Genomic DNA, 19,110 nt, shown 5'->3' on the forward strand with positions numbered 1-19,110 from the left:
TTTGAAAAGTTATTATTGGCCATTTGCAACCAAATCCATTTTTTTTTGAAAAGGGATAAAAAGTTCCATCTTTTCAATAATCCATTAGGGAGATTTTGCCTCACTCCAGGAATGGAAAGAAAGGCAATCCTTCCAGATGTGGCAAAGATAACAATGTTGCATGCTAACAGTAAGGTATAATAGGAACAGTTCCTAAATGTTCTGAAAGGTGAGACCTGTCAGCCATCATGAACACTTAACCAGTAAAGTCTCCAAGACTTTTCTAGAGCTGCCCCAACTCTCTGGAATGGTCATCCTAGTCCTATTCGGCTTGCTCCTACTTGCTGCTTATTTAAAAGAGCACTCAAAACCCATTTTTTCAAACCTGCCCACCCGTCTTCTTCTGTCTCCTAAAACCCTCACTACTTCCCACCACTACATATCCCCCTCCTATTGTATGTTACTTCCCCCACCTCCTAGATTGTAAGCTCTTTGGGGCAGGATCCTCTCCTCCTCCTGTGTCACTGTCTGTATTCGTCTGTCATTTGCAACCCCTATTTAATGTACAGCGCTGCATATTATGTTGGCACTATATAGATCCTGTTTATTAATATTATTAATAAAGTCTTTTGTATGTGACTTTTTTACTATCCTTATTATTTAGTCTAATCCAGTTTTCACACATTGAGGTAAAAGTAAACATTTTTCCTTCTTCTATTTGATTACATTTTAAATGTGTGTGTGATTAATGTATGATTATGTTAGTTAACAGAAAGTTGAGCTCCAATGAGACACAAAAGAAAAGTAATACCACAGCTCTGCTGTATTCAAGTATACATACTTAAAAAGATTTTGAAGCAAACATTGTAAGTAATGGAACTTTACTTTTTTACCTTTACTGTAAAGCAGATAAGAGAAGCAACACAAGGAACTGAAGTGCAGTGATGCAGTGCAAGCAGCATGCTGATATGAAGAGGGAACAAGAAGTGGCAGAAAGCTGAGCTAATCACTTTACTTCTATTTCTTTCACTGTGCAGTTACAGGGTTTGGATGAGAAGAGCAGTAAATCCCAGGACTGGGTGAACAGAAATGGTAATACTTTGGCTAACAAACCAGCAACCTTATGTATAATTTATCTGTGTATTGAGTTATTTATCAATAGATTAGAACACATCACACTCAGGTTAGAATAAAGGTACTCAATGTGCTCTAGTGGGATACAACTATAAAGACAAACAATAGAAGTTCTGTTTCTGTTTTCAAATCCAAAACTTGGCTACAAATGTTAAACATGGAAAACAACAAACCAACACTACAATGTATACATATACTTGTTTGTATTACGACAAGTGAACTCTTTGCAGATGGTTGTCTTATAAAAAACGTTCATTTTGTTGTTCACCATGCTGAATTTAATTATCTAAATGTTTAACTCTGTACATTACAATACACTTGTGAACAGAACAAACAGGCTCCTGGTGGCTTTTTGTTTTACTTCTAAACCTCACGGCACATGTGATCCTGCATACAAAGCAAGCCACCAGGAAAAATGCAACTTCTGCACATGCACAGGAGGTACATCATCAATGGCCATCCAATGGCTAAAGAGGATCTCTGTGCACCTAGACGTTTGCCATCAACTTGGTGGTGAAGCTTACCATTCACCAACAATTACAGGGGATAAGTAGCCCATATTGCAGGTATTTATATGACTGTGGTAGACACATTGGACTATGAGCTCATAGGCCATCTATTAGACTCTCACCTCCCAGCCTTCAATATGACTCTGCCATTCCTCTAACACTTCTAATTTCTCCATCCTTCTCTTGGCCTCATTGATGTTGGAGCACACAGCCTTCATGGCTTGTAGGGCCTCCACCACAGATGCATGGTCACTGTGCCTCTTTGGTGTCCTCTTCAGCAATTCCTGTAAAAATATATTATAAATAAATTTATATATACATATACATCAAGCTCATACAGTCTTTTAGTATTTGTAAGTAGGAATAAAACAAGTCTCTGAAATATAGAATTTATTTTGATAATGTAAATCATTAATGTAGAAAGCAATTATGGCATAAAAACAGTCCAAACCACATCTGTTTGTGTTACTTAATACCTAAATGTATGTGAATACCTATCCATCACCCATCTATGAGCCTATTGCATACCCCATTCTAAATCCTTGGGACTTAATACCCCTAACCTTCCTTTGGCTGTAGCAGCCTCCTGACTGTGAGACTTTCTATGAATATTTGTGCTCCAAAAAACATTTGTGAGGTCAGGGAGTGATAATGGACCAGAAGAATTTGGGAATAATGGGCAGATACATTTTTTATGACTAATGGGCATTGTAATTGAGAATGTAAGGTTAAGTCAATGTGTGTCATCATACATGTTGATATTTATTTATAAAGTGTATTGCAAACCACAATAAAAATATGCATCAATGCACATAAGTGAGTGTAATGAAAAAAGCATTAGGGGAAAAGTACATATGTGTGAATCTGACACGTTTTATCAGCTATATAATGGAATCTCTGTGGAATATGAAAGGACATCCACTTTTCTTCCTAGAAATTATTCCAGGTTCTGTCACTTTCACCTGCGCAACATCTCCATATCCGCCTCTCTTTGTCCTCAGAGACCACCAAACTTCTTGTACACGCTCTTATCATCTCTAGTCTGGACTACTGTAACATCCTCCTCTCTGGTATTCCACTAACCCCATTCTCTCCTCTACAATCTATTATGAATGCTGCAGCCAGACTCATCCATCGTTCCCACCGCTCCTCTTCTGCTGCATCTCTTTGTAGTTCTCTTCATTGGCTTCCATTTCACCTTAGAATCAAATTCAAACTCCTGTGCTTTGCCTTGAAATCCCGCCACAATTCTTGTCCCACTTACCTTTCTGACCTGATGGAAAAATACTCCCTATCCTCTCTCTTCGCTCCTCAAATGACCTACTACTGACTTCCTCACTCATAATCTCATCACATGCACGGCTCCAAGACTTTTCTAGAGCTGGCCCTGATTATCTGGAATAGTCTTCCATGTTTCATTCTGCTTGCTCCTACTCATTTAAAAGAGGAATCAAAACCCATATTTTCAAATTTTTATTTAGGTATACTTATAACCCTCACTACTCACCCACTAATTCATGTCCCCCTGTTGGTGCTGTATAAATACTGTTTAATAATAAAAATAATACCAGTTCTGTGTGAATGCCCTGCTTTTCCCTACTCAGGTCTTTATGGACCTGACTGTGCAGAGGGGTACGGTTATGGGGGAACACAAAGTGTCCTTTACCAAACTGTTGCCACAAGGTTTGTAGGCTGCAGCATGATCATGATTCTTTCCAAAATTTCCTGAACTCCTTATACTTTATATTATACTTATACTATAGAAGGTGTGATGGTTAAGTGTGCACAAGCATTTATCTGTAGTAAAAGACAATGATTGTTATTTTACTTAGGTTGTTGACAATGTTTTGTTTTTGTTTCTTGAGAGATAGAAAATGACCAGTTTTGTACTGCAGAATTAATGCAAAATGTGTGTTGGCTGGAGCTCATCGCAATTCCACATGAAACACATTAGTTTTTTTTATTATATGTCCACTTTGCAGATTACCTAAATGAATAATCTGGGCATGTTTTGTTTGAAAAGTCTGCATTCTTTAGAATAAAAGGTAGCTAAATAATGTTGATATAAATGAATCCTGGCTGTTTTCAGCACATATACAGTATATATACAAAAGAGTGAATATAAGGTGTGCTTAGTATTGATGAGACTGCTCCACAATGATCACTGTTAGATGTCTCCTTTTCTGTGCCAAGTTTGTCCTGCATAATAACAGGCCTGTTAAAGGGAGAGCAAGAAAAGGAGGCTGATTGTATGAAAGACATTGAAATAAGCGGAGTAGCATGCTTCACCCTTCTAATAACATCCCCTAGCAACCAAGGCATACTTACTCTCAAAAGAAGTGGGTACTTGCATATTCTCTGTATTGGAGCAACTAGATATCCTTCCAGGGGAACATCTGTGTTCTTCCTTCCACCAAGTAGCATGCAATTCTAAAAACACAAACAAACCCAGGTTTCAAGCCGATTCTGGCTGTTTCATTCATTTTTTCCATGCTCTGATATTCACACGTGGGTGTATGCAATGCGTGCTTGCAGGAGAGTGGAGATTTATACCGTATGTGGTTTGTTGAACTTTAAACTGTAACAATTTACTAACAAATGGGAAAAAGTATACATTTTGCATGTCTAAAATCACTTACTGTTACTTTTCCAAAAGCTAATAAAACTAGAAATGTAATGAAAATGGCAGCATTCCTAATTTCTATCATTTACATCTGAAACAGTTTCTTTTTTTCCAGATTAACTGCCTGTTACTACCATTCAGGTAGTAAGGTAGTAAAATAAAGTAAGACATGTCATTGTTTAAAAAAAGAAAGTATTTTTAAAAGCTTATAACCTTTTTATAGTGTGGACAATTGTTAAAACCCTTTGTAATTTTTGTCAATGCTTCTTTTGGACTTTCATTAAGATTTTCTATTTTTATACACAACAGGAAGTGTATAGAGATTTCTTTAAAGAAGTATCTGAATTAAAAATGTTTTTCTTTAATTTTAGTTATGGTGACAACTAAACATGTTGGCTTTTAGTCCAGGTGACATAGAATGTGTGAATCATAGAGACCCAGTGGGGGCATAGACAGAAAATACAAAACTGTAGGGCCATCCTAGCCCCCCGCCTTGATTTAAATGTTGACTTTAGATACACTTTAAGTCTTTAGGTTTTGGTTTGTGGATTTAAAGTTGGCTTGTAATATGCAAGTTTGCTAATCTTTCAAACTGGACCCCAAGAATAATTTCTTAACTGTACTCAGTCAGCTTTAGGCATAAATATTCAGCAATCCACAACAACCAATCAGCATCATCTTTTTATTGTTCTGCCTGCTATAAAATGATAAAGGGTGAAATGTGATTGGTTGCTATGAATCCCCATAGCCTGCATTCCTTGTATGTTTTGTTGCTATTCTCCGCACTCATTTTTTGTTCTCTACATTAGTGGCCATTAAACTCTGTCTTTAAGTAAATATGAAGAGATATATTCTCCTATAGTGCTATATAAATCACGGGAAGGAAATGTCACAGCTGAGGATATCTGGTACGAAAGAAACGTTTGCTTATTCAGTGAGAAAAAAATGAGGAATTTCTTGTTGCTTAAAGTTAACAAAGGAAAGCAATAACATTTCAAATTGTATATATACATTAAAAAGGACAGTTCTAGCAGGGGAAAACATCAGAGATAGAAGCAGTACCAGCATTTGTAAAAAATATGTACTTTCAAAGTAGATGTAAACCCAAGCCACAAAACCTTCACTCATCTTGAAAAAGTAATGTAATTCCAAACAAAACTTTACATTTTTTTTAATCTGCAGTTTAATCTGCAGTTTTTATTTTAGTTTTTATTCAGGAACCAAGTAAGCATAAAAGAAAGACATCTAGAACATCAAATACAAACAAGATAATGATAACAATAAACAAAATAATCAGTTCATCCTAACAGTTTGTCGCAGAAGGATGTTTAAGTCTCTTCAAACATGGGCCACTATACCTTTTGGTATATTTAGAGAAACATGGAGAAATGTAAGAAAGAGGCAAAAAAGAAGAAGAAAGAAAGGAAAATAAAGAAAATAAAAGATGGAGGAAGGAGAGAAGGAGGCAGAAGGGAAGCGAAGGGAGGGGGGAAATAGTGGCACAGTTGCAGTTAATAATTAGAAACAATATAGAGAGAGGGTTGCCCTATTATAAAAACTTATTCGGATAACACATCAGATAATCAAAACAATCAAACTTTGTCAGTAATATCACTATTAGTACTTCTTATTTGGAGATATTCTGTGGACATTATATTGAAACCATTAGAACCATGTTTTATTGAACTTGGCCGTACGGCCATCTCTATTGTAAATCTGCAGTTTTCATTAAATGAATACCTGGTAATCCTGCTTCTTGTCCTGGCAGTTATTATTATAGGTTAACAATGTTTAGTCACTGTTTTCCAACTGTCACTTGGTCAACTGTCACTTTAAGAGCCATGTTGTCACTACAAGGAAATCTGCTCTAAGCCATGGCACTTCTACAGTGTACCTATATAGACATAAAGGTCATGATTTATTAAAGCTCCCCAATGCTGGAGAGGATACAAATTCATCAGTGAAGCTGGGTGATGCAGCAAACCTTGAATAGATTTCTTCAAAGTCATTTGCTATTTGCTAGCAATTATTTTGAATCTTGGACTAGATCCATTTCAGGTTTGCTGGATCACCCAGGTTCACCAATGAAAGTGAATTATCTCCAGCCTTGGAGAGATTTAATAAATAAGACTCAAAGTGGCTACAAAGAGGGTACAGTAGTTCAGACACACAAAGATGCAGCTTAAGATAAAGATATATGTATTTTCTATAAGACAAATTCATAGCAAACCAAAAGTCATGAACTTTACATCATGAGCTTTACGTATCCTTTACGTATCCATTTACCTGCACCAAAAAACTGCTAAATCAAATAAATAATTTAAGCATACAAACGCTATATTATTAGAAAAAATTATAAACAGTCATTACTGCTTACCAGTAAAAATGGCCTCACTGTTCTGATTTTGTTTAGCTCCAGCAGAAGTTTCTGAGCCTTTTCATGGTTGCTGCAATATTCATCATAAATAGCGAATCTATCCTTCTACAGTTAGAGAAAGATAATTTATGTATGTAAGAATATATAGAATCATAAAAATATTGGTCCATCCTAATCACCCGTTATCAGGTCACTTATTTCTAAACCTGGTGAACATAATGCCCGCTATATTTAACAATTAGCTGAGATCACAATCTATTTTTTAAGTCATTGATGATTTTGATATAGAGCAGTGCTTTTCAACCAGGGTTCCTCCAGAGGTTGCTGGAGGTTTCCTGAGCAATGAGCAATTTGTGCCTTTCAGATCAGTATAACTGACATCAATGATCTTGTTGTCTATCTATAGGGATGACGTTTTTTCCACTGACCAACAATGTAGAAGGAATTTTTCCTATTGACCACCACATGTAATGTGACCTATAGATATTATTATTGTCAGAGGTTTCTGATTGTTCATTTATTTTATAAAAAGATTGAGAAAGTCTGACTAGTGTTTAGAAGAGGACAATTGATTACTACATTACAAATGATTACTACATTATTCACAGTCACCTCTAAGTGTGAATCCTGGCTTATAAAGGCCAAAAATGGTACAACAGGTTTTAAATACTGTTATTTTTCATTTCTAAAGAATGAGAGCTTTTCTGGACCCTCAAAAGTATCAGCAGGTTTTGTTACCATTAAAAATCCACAAATAAAAGATTTATTCACATTTACAAATAAACACAAAAAGCTTTAGAATTCATGACTGCATAACAGTTTACAATTTATAAATAGATGAATACCTTGCAGTGATCTAAATATAATTTTTGGTAAGACGGCTCAGTGTAGCTTCTCTATTCATCTCTGCACACCTACCATGACGTTGAGCTTTCAGAGAAGCTTCTGTAGTTTGGCAGGAGGTGGAAAGTGAGAGCCAGATTCCTACTGCCAAATCCACAAAGTAAGTACATGTTTCTGTAAATGTACAGCTTGTCTCCATGAAAATTTCTCCAGAACAAGTAATTAGTGAGTAAAAATTGCAAATTAAATCTGCTGCTCCCCAATTCAACACCAGGCAAGTACTTTTCTTTACTTTACTTCTGCATATATACCGGAGATATAATAATTGGATATCAAGTTTTTTATGTAAAGGAATTATTTTACATTCCCAAGTCGTGGATAGATTGGATGTTTTGGTAAAATAAATAAAACTATAATTGTAGTGTGTTTGAATGATCGAGAACATCTGATCAGAAATCGATTTACTTTTTATCCAAGAAGAAAGGTTTTCGGATAAGATTTTCTAACACGTGTGTTAGAGTGTCAGGACTTCCTACTGGTTGAATAGCAGTCAGAATATTGGCTGAATCAGTTGTTCAAATGCAAAATTGGCCGTGTATCTGTTTGTATGTACCTACTGTACCTATGTACCTACCTATTTAAACTCCTAGCACAACTTCATTAGGTGTAAAAGTGGCCCTGATTATAACAATAGCCATTGTTTTCTCTACCCAGTACATAGTTGAGCCTGTCCTTGTATCCCTGTGGGATGGTACTCTAGGTGGGGGGGTCCTCCAACTTGACTTGTGCCATAGCAAGTGCATGTCCTACACATAGCCCCTCCACTTTAAAGACCCCAAATAAAAATACCCAATGTCACCAAATGGCTTAAATTAAAAAAATATTACCACCATCCCCATCTCCACTGTTCCCAATTACTGCCAAGACTTCTAACCCCAATTAATGCCAGAACATCACCATAGAAAAAAGTTGAAGCATGGCTATAGGGGCACAGACTTACAAAAAGTTTTAGAAAAAAGCATTGATCTACAAGGTGAAATAGATATTTTTTTAAGTTGTTGCTAAATGTGTTGGAAATGTATTACAAAGTAACACAATGTGTATTTAATAATGGCTTAACCTCGACTTTAACTTATATTAGTTCTTGTCACTAGGAACAAACGTCTATGCCAGAATCGAGTGTGAGCTTAGTGAATATGAGAAAGAATTACTTTGCAAGCAAAACCCAATCATGTGCAAAAAATCCAAAACATATATATAAGTGGAACAATTGAGATCAACCGAAACTAATAGATACTTGCATCACTAAGCAAGAAAATGCTCTATAAATGATCTAGGTATAAGTACAAGCCAGGACTTACAAATTTTAGAAAGCATGTTCCCAATTCTAGGTGTGCATGTGGTTCTGGGTACAGGGTTTCCTCAATTAGGGACAGGAATTCTCTGTGTACCACGAGAATGTCCTCAATATTGGAGAATAACGTCTGGAGAGACAACAAAAGCACATAAGTTAGATGACCTAAATGAATGAAACCATGACAGAGGTTGAAAGACATACCCTTTTCTGTCTGTCGTTCCAACATCTACAGCAAAATACCATAAAAAAAAGGCATAGGCAAAGAAATCGGAGGACTTAAATCGCATGGCAATAATGTACATTCATATATTCCAACACAATTTAACTTTAATATCTGATTTAAATTTCTTTGGACACATTGGATCAAACTACCACAATATTAGAACTATTCTTACCCATAGTCACTAATCAAAGTTAAAGCATCCTTAGAACACAACAACTAGAGAATAACCCGGTCAATTTGGTTTTTATATCAGAAAGTGAAGGGTAAATATTTGTTAGTCCTGTTTAGAAGAGACTATGCTAGCTTTGACTGCTTTGTAAGGAAGCAGTACTTTATTTCCATAGAAATCTTTTTTTTAATCTACCTTCTTGGAAGTTGCTTGATTGAATTTGGGCATATCAAAACTCATGACCATTTGTCCTAGCTACCTGGAACTTTGCCCTACATACTTTAAACAACCATATATATCCTCTAAACTTCGGATTCTTTATGCGGATTTATTAACCAGCAAAACTTGGCTTTGATCATCTCAAAGCCATGCTTTGGATCGCTTGTCTACCATCCCAGGGTCAAGATTTGTATTGCTATCCTGATTTTTCTCAGTAATGGTATTGTACTTTTGAAAAGTGGTTGCTATCTAACTCCTGATGAAGCAGACCAGATCTGCGAAATGCGTAGAGTTTAGATAAAGTAACAATTCCTGTCCTTTCAGTGACGGTAACAACCATAATCATTATGCACTCCTTTTGATGACTCATTTCTGTTAAAGCCATCAGAAGACATTGTTTGAACAAAGCTATTTATCTATATGATTGATTTTATAATATTATCATGGTCTATGTGCAAATTTATATGTTCAATAAGATGTTTTAATGTTTGGTTCATTGAAAATTCCTCTTTATAATATAGGTAGTCCTGCTTTGCTTCTTTTCTAAACAGGACTAACAAATATTTACCCTTCACTAATTAGTGTGGGATGTGGAACCTTTGATTGAATTTGATATAGAAGTTGGTTAGGAAATCTTCTGTGACTATATCAGATAGTATCAAATGTTCAACAGTTTCATCAATCAGCCCCAATGATAAAACAATACCCTTAAAGCAAAACAGTTTGCAACATTTTAAAATCATTATCCTCAAATGAAAGAGAGGGGAACACTTAAATGTCTACTTTTTTCTGTCCACCTGAAGCAAGTCAAATATTGGCCTTCAGATGAAGTGTCATTCTCATATGCTGTGCACACTTGTCAATTATGGCAGAAGCTCACCACCCACAAACGAGTTTAGTTCTGCCTACTTTAAGAGCTGTTGTACAGCAGAATACAAAAGGTTAAAATCAAAACAAATATAATTACACTAGTTTCACTCAAAAATATTTGTTTTACTAAATACAAAACTAATAAATGTTTTATATCAGATTTTTAATAGTGAAATTACTAAAACTAATGCATGGAAAATTAAGGATTTTTATAGGCCTTTGGTCAGTGACATTTCCAGGAAGAACAATTCCAGTAAACCTGAAAACATCTCTGGAATGAGGGTCAACTATAAAGCTACAATGTCACCATATTTGCAGTCACATGTACATATTTCTTCTAGGCCTTTACAGCTTAACATATGATGTTCTATCCGTTCTCTTATTTTCCATTGATGCTAATTTGTATTCAGCTTCTAATGGATTGCATTTTCTTTTTCTTTTGCAATAAAAACACAATTTAAAATCCTTTGTGGCTTTCTGAATGTGTTTCCCATTAGGAGTGGACACACACAGTGCAGCATTTTCTTTCATACATTTACATCCTTTATATAGGAATGTAAGTAAACGCCTCGGTATCTCCATTTTATTCCCCAGAGCTTTGATTAGAGCTGGAAATGTAATGTGTTTGTGGTGGGTACACAGCACTGTAGAGGCAGCATCACAGATAAAAAGATTAATGCTCCAAAGGTTTAAAATTATTCTGAACTAGCTGGGGAATATTTGCACAATCCATTATGTGCTAAGGACAGAGGGCACAGCATTGAATACCAAGTGAATAATATTCTCTTTATTTTATGTGGAAAGTACACATTTTTTAAGTTTATTGGGACAGGTAAGAGTAGAGACTGATTTCCTTACATCTCAAAATCATAAACAATCGATATAGTGCAGTACAATACTTCATTTATGATGGGTACAAGATGGCCAAGCCTTGCACACTGGTATGCAGTCATTTTAATTCTGCAATAACCCCTTCTGTGTCACAGTTCTATCTTATCAGAACTTTAAAAGTAGATTTACTAGCATTGGGCTGTTATTTCTTTAACGCCTTAAAGCGGACCAATACAGCTGCCATAGCCATGTTAGTATTCTGATCAACTGCCTTTACCAATTTCTGACATTGAATTAAAATGCAACTCAGGTGTTTAGTTAACTGTGGCACATCTTGCACTGCAGTGCATTCATGTTTCAGGTGTTTAACTGAAACTACTGAAGCCAAAAGATCTGCTTTAGGCAGTATTTTGTGCGGATGGCTAGCAATCGGCTACCTAGTGTTCTCCCCAGCCCCTTTTAGCTGGGCACACCACCCAGCAATTTTTAGTAACCACCCAGCTGTTTTGGGTGGTTACTTGAAACTAGGTCAAAATACAGGACCTCATTTCGGGGGAGAATACTGGCTACCTCTTAACCAAAGATATGCCTAGCAGTAAGCTGACAACAACTATTGGTGAAACATATATTTTGAATGGATTGACTACTGGCAATTGACACTGTGAGAAATAAGAGAGGTAAAAATAAAAACACTCCAGCTGGAAAAAAATATTTGACAAGATAACTGGTGATTTAACAAAGACCAGGATCCCACAAGAACCCATGTTGCCTAATGAATATTCCGTTTTAATTAATGCAGATTAAATGAAAAAGGGAAATATTGGACTTTTCCTCATTTGCATGTATTTGGAATATTCACTGCACTGATTAGAATAGCCCAACCAATGTTCTTTTGTATTGAAGGTTTGAGCCATTTATGTCTGGCTGTTGTGGCTTTTTACCTTGGCTCAACACATCTGCTCCTATTCGTTTTAATACATGCAAATTTTCAAGCCTTTTCAGCCAGCATCTTAAATAATTCATCTTTATGGTTGACTGCACACAAAATAAAGGCTATCTCCAACAGGCTATGACAGTTTTCATTTTTTAGCCATATTGTACACCCAAGGCTCCAGCACAGTCACATCTAGGGTGGAGGCACCATTTATCATGTAGCACAGAAAAAGAACCCAATAACTAATACAGTGTCAACATTTTTTAGAACATTATCACAAGATCCAGTTAAGATAAATTAAGGAGAAAATGTATCATTTTAGATATGGACATCTTAAAAAGATATTGTAGTAATGATAAAGCACATCAATAACATACATGCTTATTCAGTAGCACAGCACAAAGAAAATTGATGATGTGTAAAGTACAAAAACCCATAGCAGCTTCTGGGGTCAGTATACTGTAGAATCAATTCTGATTAGTACAGTGGCTTACAGTACTTTCACATCATCATTACCTTTTGAACTGCCTGAATAAATAACATAATTTATTGCTTCATTTAGTATTACACAAATGTTTTCAGTTGTGGGTTATAGAGCATTTTACTTAGTACAGCTGAAGATTTTCACCCAGTAATGCTGAGATATAGATGTTTATATGTTTACCAGGGCAGAATAGATAACAACTAACCATGCATTTTTTATGCTATAAAAATTAACTTATATGCCAAAAAGGGGCATAAAAAGAGGCAACAAAAACTTATCAGAACCAACAGCATCAAAATCTCTGAAATCTATCCAAGCAAATATGCAAAAAATGAGCAAATACGTCACCAGGCAAGCCACAATAGTAAAGCTGCATACACACGTGCAATAATAGTCGTTGGAAAGGATCTTTCACAATCCAACGACTAGCACTGCATTGTGCATGAACGAATGCTGTACATACAGCACCATTCTGCTCAATGGAGAGGGAAGGGGGTGAGCGACGGAGCAACACCCTGCTGCGCATTTCCCTCCTTCCCTTTCATTTTGATCGTTACTCGTCCATCGTCCGTAGATCCGCCAGAACGGTCATTCAGATGATGGACGATTGGTGCTGTACACACGCCAGACAACCATTGGACATGTGTAAGTAGCTTAAGACAGCTGCTCCTACACCTGATCCTTTAATTCTACACTTACCTGTTCAGATGGTACTTTCCAATTCTGCCTTTAATCATGACCTACCTGGTGAACTTTAAAGAAAATCTTAAACAAAGTCCTATGCTAGGTTGAGATTGGGTTAGGCTACCGTCTTACTAACCAGGTCAGGACTCTTTCTAATGTAATTTGAGGAAGACAAAATACAGCTCAGCATTCTAAAAATACAACACAAACATCAAGCATTTCAAAACTAACCTTTACGGTTTCCTCTGTGACATTTTTATCACATTTGGAGGCTGCATATTGCATCATTCGATGAAAAAACGCCTATAAAAAAGAGAGAGAGAAATGTGAGAATGTGCTGTTTGAATACATTACATTACTACAACTGAGCAAATCAAGAAAAACAATGAGCAATTTACAACTATACTGTATCTGTGTTATATGGGTGGAAAACCAAACAAGTATAAAATACAACCATTAGTCCAGTTGTAAAGGTTTTTTTTTAAAGGATAATGCTATATTGACTAGCAATCATTCATCTTCCAACAATGCCCTGCACAGCAAGGCAAACTTATGCATGGACAGGAAAAAACAACCCTGAGGATAATGCGCACAGAAAATCTTTTCTATTGTAGTACTCAATTTTTTCCTAATGGACTTGCTCTATGGAAAGTGGCCCATGTACAGTGAAAGTTGAAGAATCGTCATAAATAAACGTATAGACCTGGGAGAATTTTCTAAACCACAGGCAGACCTATAACTTTTGGCAGCATTTTTTTTTTTATAGTTTTGGATAATAATTGTAAGGGTTAAACTATGATAATCATCATCAACATGATAAATAACCCTCCCCTCTTCCTATTCAATGGGATATAGACAGAAATACAAACTTGACAGAGGATCTAATCCTTTCCCCAATAAAAATAAAAAAAGGTATGACTTTAAAAAATCTGCTCCAAACTTTTGAATGTAATTCTTCGTAATATATAAAACAAAACAAAAGAATAATACAAAAAAACTGTTTGGGTCACCCAGTTTGCACTGATATATATAAAACCTTGTCTGGAATAGGAACATACTCATCCCTGTTGCTCCACTTGGTCAACCTTAAGTTAAATACCCTTTACTTCTGGGCATAAGTGAGGACTCCTATACAATGCATTGTAGATGGCCCAACACTAGTGCCCAGCCTTTCATTTCACTTTGTTCCATTTTGAATTAAAGATATGAACGTTTCCTGCAAAGGCATCGTAGCCCGTGAAGGACTGTTTGAAAATGATTGGAATTTAACACTAACATGATTTTGGGAAGTGTACGTAAGAGATAACGGAGAATTGGGGTACATTTTTTTTTGTAGTGCCAGAAACATACAACAAGCTGTGAGAAGACACATATCACACATTTAAAGAGTACATGGCAATGAACCCAGACTGAATGGATTAATAAAATCACATCATACATTTGAAGCTCTGTTAAATCCCTCTATATGGCCTCCTGGTTACTACCTATCTGGTAGTATCATATTAAGTACACGGGGGACACATTATCATGTAGGCAGTTATAAAGTCACACAAGTTTCTGTTCCTTCTGCTTAGAATTACACCAAACCAAGATGTATCTGAAATATTAACTGTGTGGGAAATCTGCTGCATTTAGTTTGCACATATTAAAAACATGAAGCGTGTTTTTTCCCAGGGAAGCTGATATAGGACTTTGCATATGATTTTCATTTGGAAACATTTCCTGTTCCAAAAGAAAATATGTTGATCTGTTATAGGAAGTGTCACATTTTCCTTTTATTCAGGAAGCTATATAGGAAGCAACATCTATGCCGTGCTTGGGAAAGGCCACTATATAACCCATAGTTTAATAATCGTAGCATTTAAAAACGTAGGGTCCATAACATCATGCACATTTTTTATACTTGTCTGAAAGAATTTGCTCAAAGGTCACTTTCAGCAATTGAAGTGCATAAACCCTAACAATGAACAGTTAAAAATGTTTATCATCTTAGAAATTCAGAGCTGTCCTAGGTCTTTTGCATATTTCCTGTGTTATCTCAAGGAGTTTATTTATTCTTTCTCAATTGTTACCTTGGGAATATAAAATGATTAGTTTCTATGTTCTAAGGTATAGGACAGAAGTTGAGTTTGGGCAGTTAAGCAAAAAAAGAACTGCACAGGACTGACACTACTCAGTCCAAAAATGCTGTGTTGTATGCCCACAAGAGGACTAAGTGCCCCTTTGGGTAGATGAACAGGTATTTCCTCCATTTTCAGCTTCATTTATAGAATTCAACATTGAGAAATAAGTATGTTATGAGGTGTGCTGTATATGTTTTACGCTATCATTTTTTTTGCCATCTCTTTGCATTGCTTAGTGCTATATGTATTGGTCAACATTGTGGTCTCCCCCACTATGTATGGCATGTCGTATAGGTTTGATCTTTTGATGCTCCCTGAACATGCAGGTGTCTGTAGATAAGTTTGCAGCCCAAAGTGGGAGTGCAAAACCTTGTATGTCAATGCTTTTACAGTGATTTACAGTGAGTGAGCAATGTTAATTTGCAGGATCACTGGGTAGAGGGAAAAAACTGCAACCATTAAATCTAGTAAGGTCCAATATAATATACATTTGTGCTGACTGTACTCCCTGTGCCAATGGAGAAGTTTTAGCACACACTGAATAAACAATAAAGTGCATGTGCAATTCAGTTTTTTTCATGCATTAAGCTCAATTGTTATCATTGATCAATCTGTACGGGAAATAGAAATATAGTTAAAAAACACATTATAATTCTTTAGGTACAACTGCAAAAGTTCAGCAAGTAAATACTTTTGAACTTGAACTTCCTAAGAAGTCACCTTGCCAGTACATGATTTTGTCAGTCTGGGAATTCTGCAGATCCCATACATAAAGTAATAAGCTTGGAGCTTCCCCATTGAGTATCATGCTGTTGCTCAGTCAATAAATGTTAAGCTGAAATGAAAAATCAATATGTGTCTCAGTTGAGTAGGTCACTTTCAGATGTGTTGCACCTTCTCACTAACCAAAAGACCTTTTTCTCATTGTGCTGCCAGCAATGCAGTCAACCAAGAGGCAATTATATATATAAAGCATCTCCAATGGAAAATTAGAATAATTGCACAAACCACATCAATCATATGCATATTGCATTAATAAAGCACAAACATGACTCTACAATATAATAGATCCTGAAATATTTTCACTTCCTTAGAATGTAAACTAGTTTTTTACAATCTAAAAATCAAAAGAGTAATAACAAGTCTGGATAATGTACCGCTATGTCATCCCAGCCCACCCAATAACGATGGCTGAACATTGGAACATAGAAGAGAAGAAAGAAGGTGGCAGCTTTCTGTACAGAAAGGGGGACAGGTGAGTATAAGTAGGCTTTAGTTCCACTTTAATACCACCAATGGCACACAAGTATCATAATTTCTGCAGAATGGGAATAGAAGGAATAGAATACCATAACCCCATCCTATTGTGTGTTAATTCCCCCACCTTTTAGATTGTAAGCTCTTCGGGGCAGGGTCCTCCCCTCCTGTATCACTGTCTGAATTCATCTGTCATTTGCAACCCCTATTTAATGTACAGCACTGTAAAATGTTGGCGCTATATAAATCCTGTTTATTAATAATATTAATAATAATAACCCATTTTCCCCTGTTGCATTAGGCCTGATTTATTAAAACTCTCCAAGATTGGAGAAGATAGACTATCATGGGACAACCTGGGTGATTCAGCAAACCTGGAATGGATTTCTTAAAATCATTTGCTATTAGTTGGCAAATGTTTTAAATCCTGGACCAGATCTATTACAGGTTTGCTGGATCACTCAGGTTCTTCCATGTCTATCTTTCTCTTCTAGTCTATTTCCTTTAGTCTTGTAGAGCTTGAATACATCAGGTTTACTGACCAACCTATCACCAGGATCAGGCATAGTATAATGGTAGTGGGAAGGTGGACACTCAAGCCTATACAAAATCTTCATGCCTATCATTTTTTTCATGGAACCACCTTAAGCTCTGTCAAGAATATTCTAACAAGAAAGCTTAATGTCTTATAAGAAAAGATGTTCAGCATTTGATTTACTTAAAAAATATCCAAAGCCAAAACTTTTTTTTTCATTTTGAATAGAGAAAGAGGGTTAAAGTTGCTGTTGCTACTTAAAGATGTATTGTAGACTCAACAAGAAGAGGATATCAGTAAACAAGAGGGAATTCCCCTGGTAGACTAGCCTTAGATAACGAAAACTTTTTAATCAAGCAGTTCATTCCATCGTTTCATAGACCTGACCATGAATTGATACTTTTTTTTTATTCAATCAACCAAAACGAAAACATTTCAACTTATCTTACAGGTTTTTCTCAATTTCTAATTCTAGGCACTTTCTTTAGCAATTAAATTGAGACACCAATCAAGTAAAAATATAATGATCGATTTACATGTTGCCTAATTGCAATCAATTAGCCCTGCATTGATTAAAGTGTGTGGTGGTATGATCAGCTGATTGTCAACCAGAAGTTGGCATTTATATCAAACAATTTGGTGAAATAGAAAACTGATTAAACTACAGTCTGGATAAACTATAGACAATGGCTAGCTTTAGATATCTGTCAAAGAGACATGTTACCATTGGAAAATTTCCAATTATTTCTTGTTCTGGTTTGCCTTTAGCTATTTAATTTGTACACAAAACAAGTTTGTAACTATTTGGAAAGAAAATATTTTAAAAAATTCAATTGCTTAGGATTGTAGTCATTACATCAATTTACCCAAAGACCTTGAAGTTAGTAGACTCAAACGTGAGACACTGTAAGGTGAGTAAATAATATTTCACATTTTACATATCATGAAATCCACTTCTAAATATAGATACATAACACCTATAAAACAAAAACAAAATGATCATGTCATTTATATGTGTACAGTTTAATAGCAGGAAGGACTACATGTATATACACTAACGTGAAATGGTGGTAGGAAAAATGGTTTGTAAGATCATTCAGGCGCAGAAACTGACATGAATGGCCGAAATGTGCAAAGATCTTCATATTATCCAGAAGCAATAAGAATTATTAAAATAAATGAATGAAATGTTTATTGTCCAATCAGTCATTTTAATCTTCGGATACTAACTGCTAATGAAGTAAATAACTGGCTAAAGAAGTAAGTTATTACTTTAATCTTCAATCCACTTATTAACCACTCTGTTACCTCTACTATTAGCAGCTTACGTTTCCCTAGTTTATATATCACATTTTTCATTATTACATATGCATATATAACTCTATATCTAAACACGCAAAAAAGAATTGCATTGCAGCTGCAGAAGTTATTCCCACTTCTGGGGATTTATTGATAAATTCAACTGCAAACTGTCCCATCATTCACAAAATATTATGGACAAATTGAGCTTTTATTGTGTTATCTGGAATAATAACACCACAAAGAAAGTACAAAGTAATACATTGTAGCGGAACCTGTTACATTACAGATACTTGCATCATGGGTCAGATAAAAAATTAGCTATAAAACAATTTATTTATTTATACACGTTATTAGATGGTTTATTGCAACATGATGATTTTTATTATATAATATTTGAAACAGTATGTATCTACAGGGTGTGCTATATTGATCTGCTACTTTAATTTGAACCAGTGGTCATGTTAATGCAAAACTTCATTTTAACAAAAAAAGTTTATTTTTTTTAATTAGTTTGTTTTAAAGGTTCATGTCAATTGCAATTTCAGATGCCACCTAAATTCAGTTGGACTCAGCTTATCTAGGGCTGTCCCCCGTCTTACTGCTTACTGTCAGAACAGCTAAAGACTTTAAGCAACCGCATTGAATGGGGTTCCGGCT

The 19,110-nt window shown here is 35.6% G+C and overlaps 1 protein-coding gene across 1 annotated transcript in view; it reads right to left on the reverse strand.

Moving 5' to 3' along the window:
* Positions 1-19,110, reverse strand: part of PREX2 (phosphatidylinositol-3,4,5-trisphosphate dependent Rac exchange factor 2) — a 180,269-nt gene that overhangs the window by 134,970 nt on the left and 26,189 nt on the right. The window contains exons 2-6 of the mRNA XM_072411080.1: positions 13,468-13,539; positions 8,827-8,949; positions 6,623-6,727; positions 3,951-4,052; positions 1,745-1,906 (exon numbers count right to left, since the gene is read on the reverse strand). Of these exons, the coding sequence (XP_072267181.1) occupies positions 1,745-1,906; positions 3,951-4,052; positions 6,623-6,727; positions 8,827-8,949; positions 13,468-13,539 (564 nt within the window). The remainder of the gene's footprint in view (positions 1-1,744; positions 1,907-3,950; positions 4,053-6,622; positions 6,728-8,826; positions 8,950-13,467; positions 13,540-19,110) is intronic.

The sequence above is a fragment of the Pyxicephalus adspersus genome, chromosome 5, assembly GCF_032062135.1.
Source record: "Pyxicephalus adspersus chromosome 5, UCB_Pads_2.0, whole genome shotgun sequence".
NCBI classification, from domain to species: domain Eukaryota; kingdom Metazoa; phylum Chordata; class Amphibia; order Anura; family Pyxicephalidae; genus Pyxicephalus; species Pyxicephalus adspersus.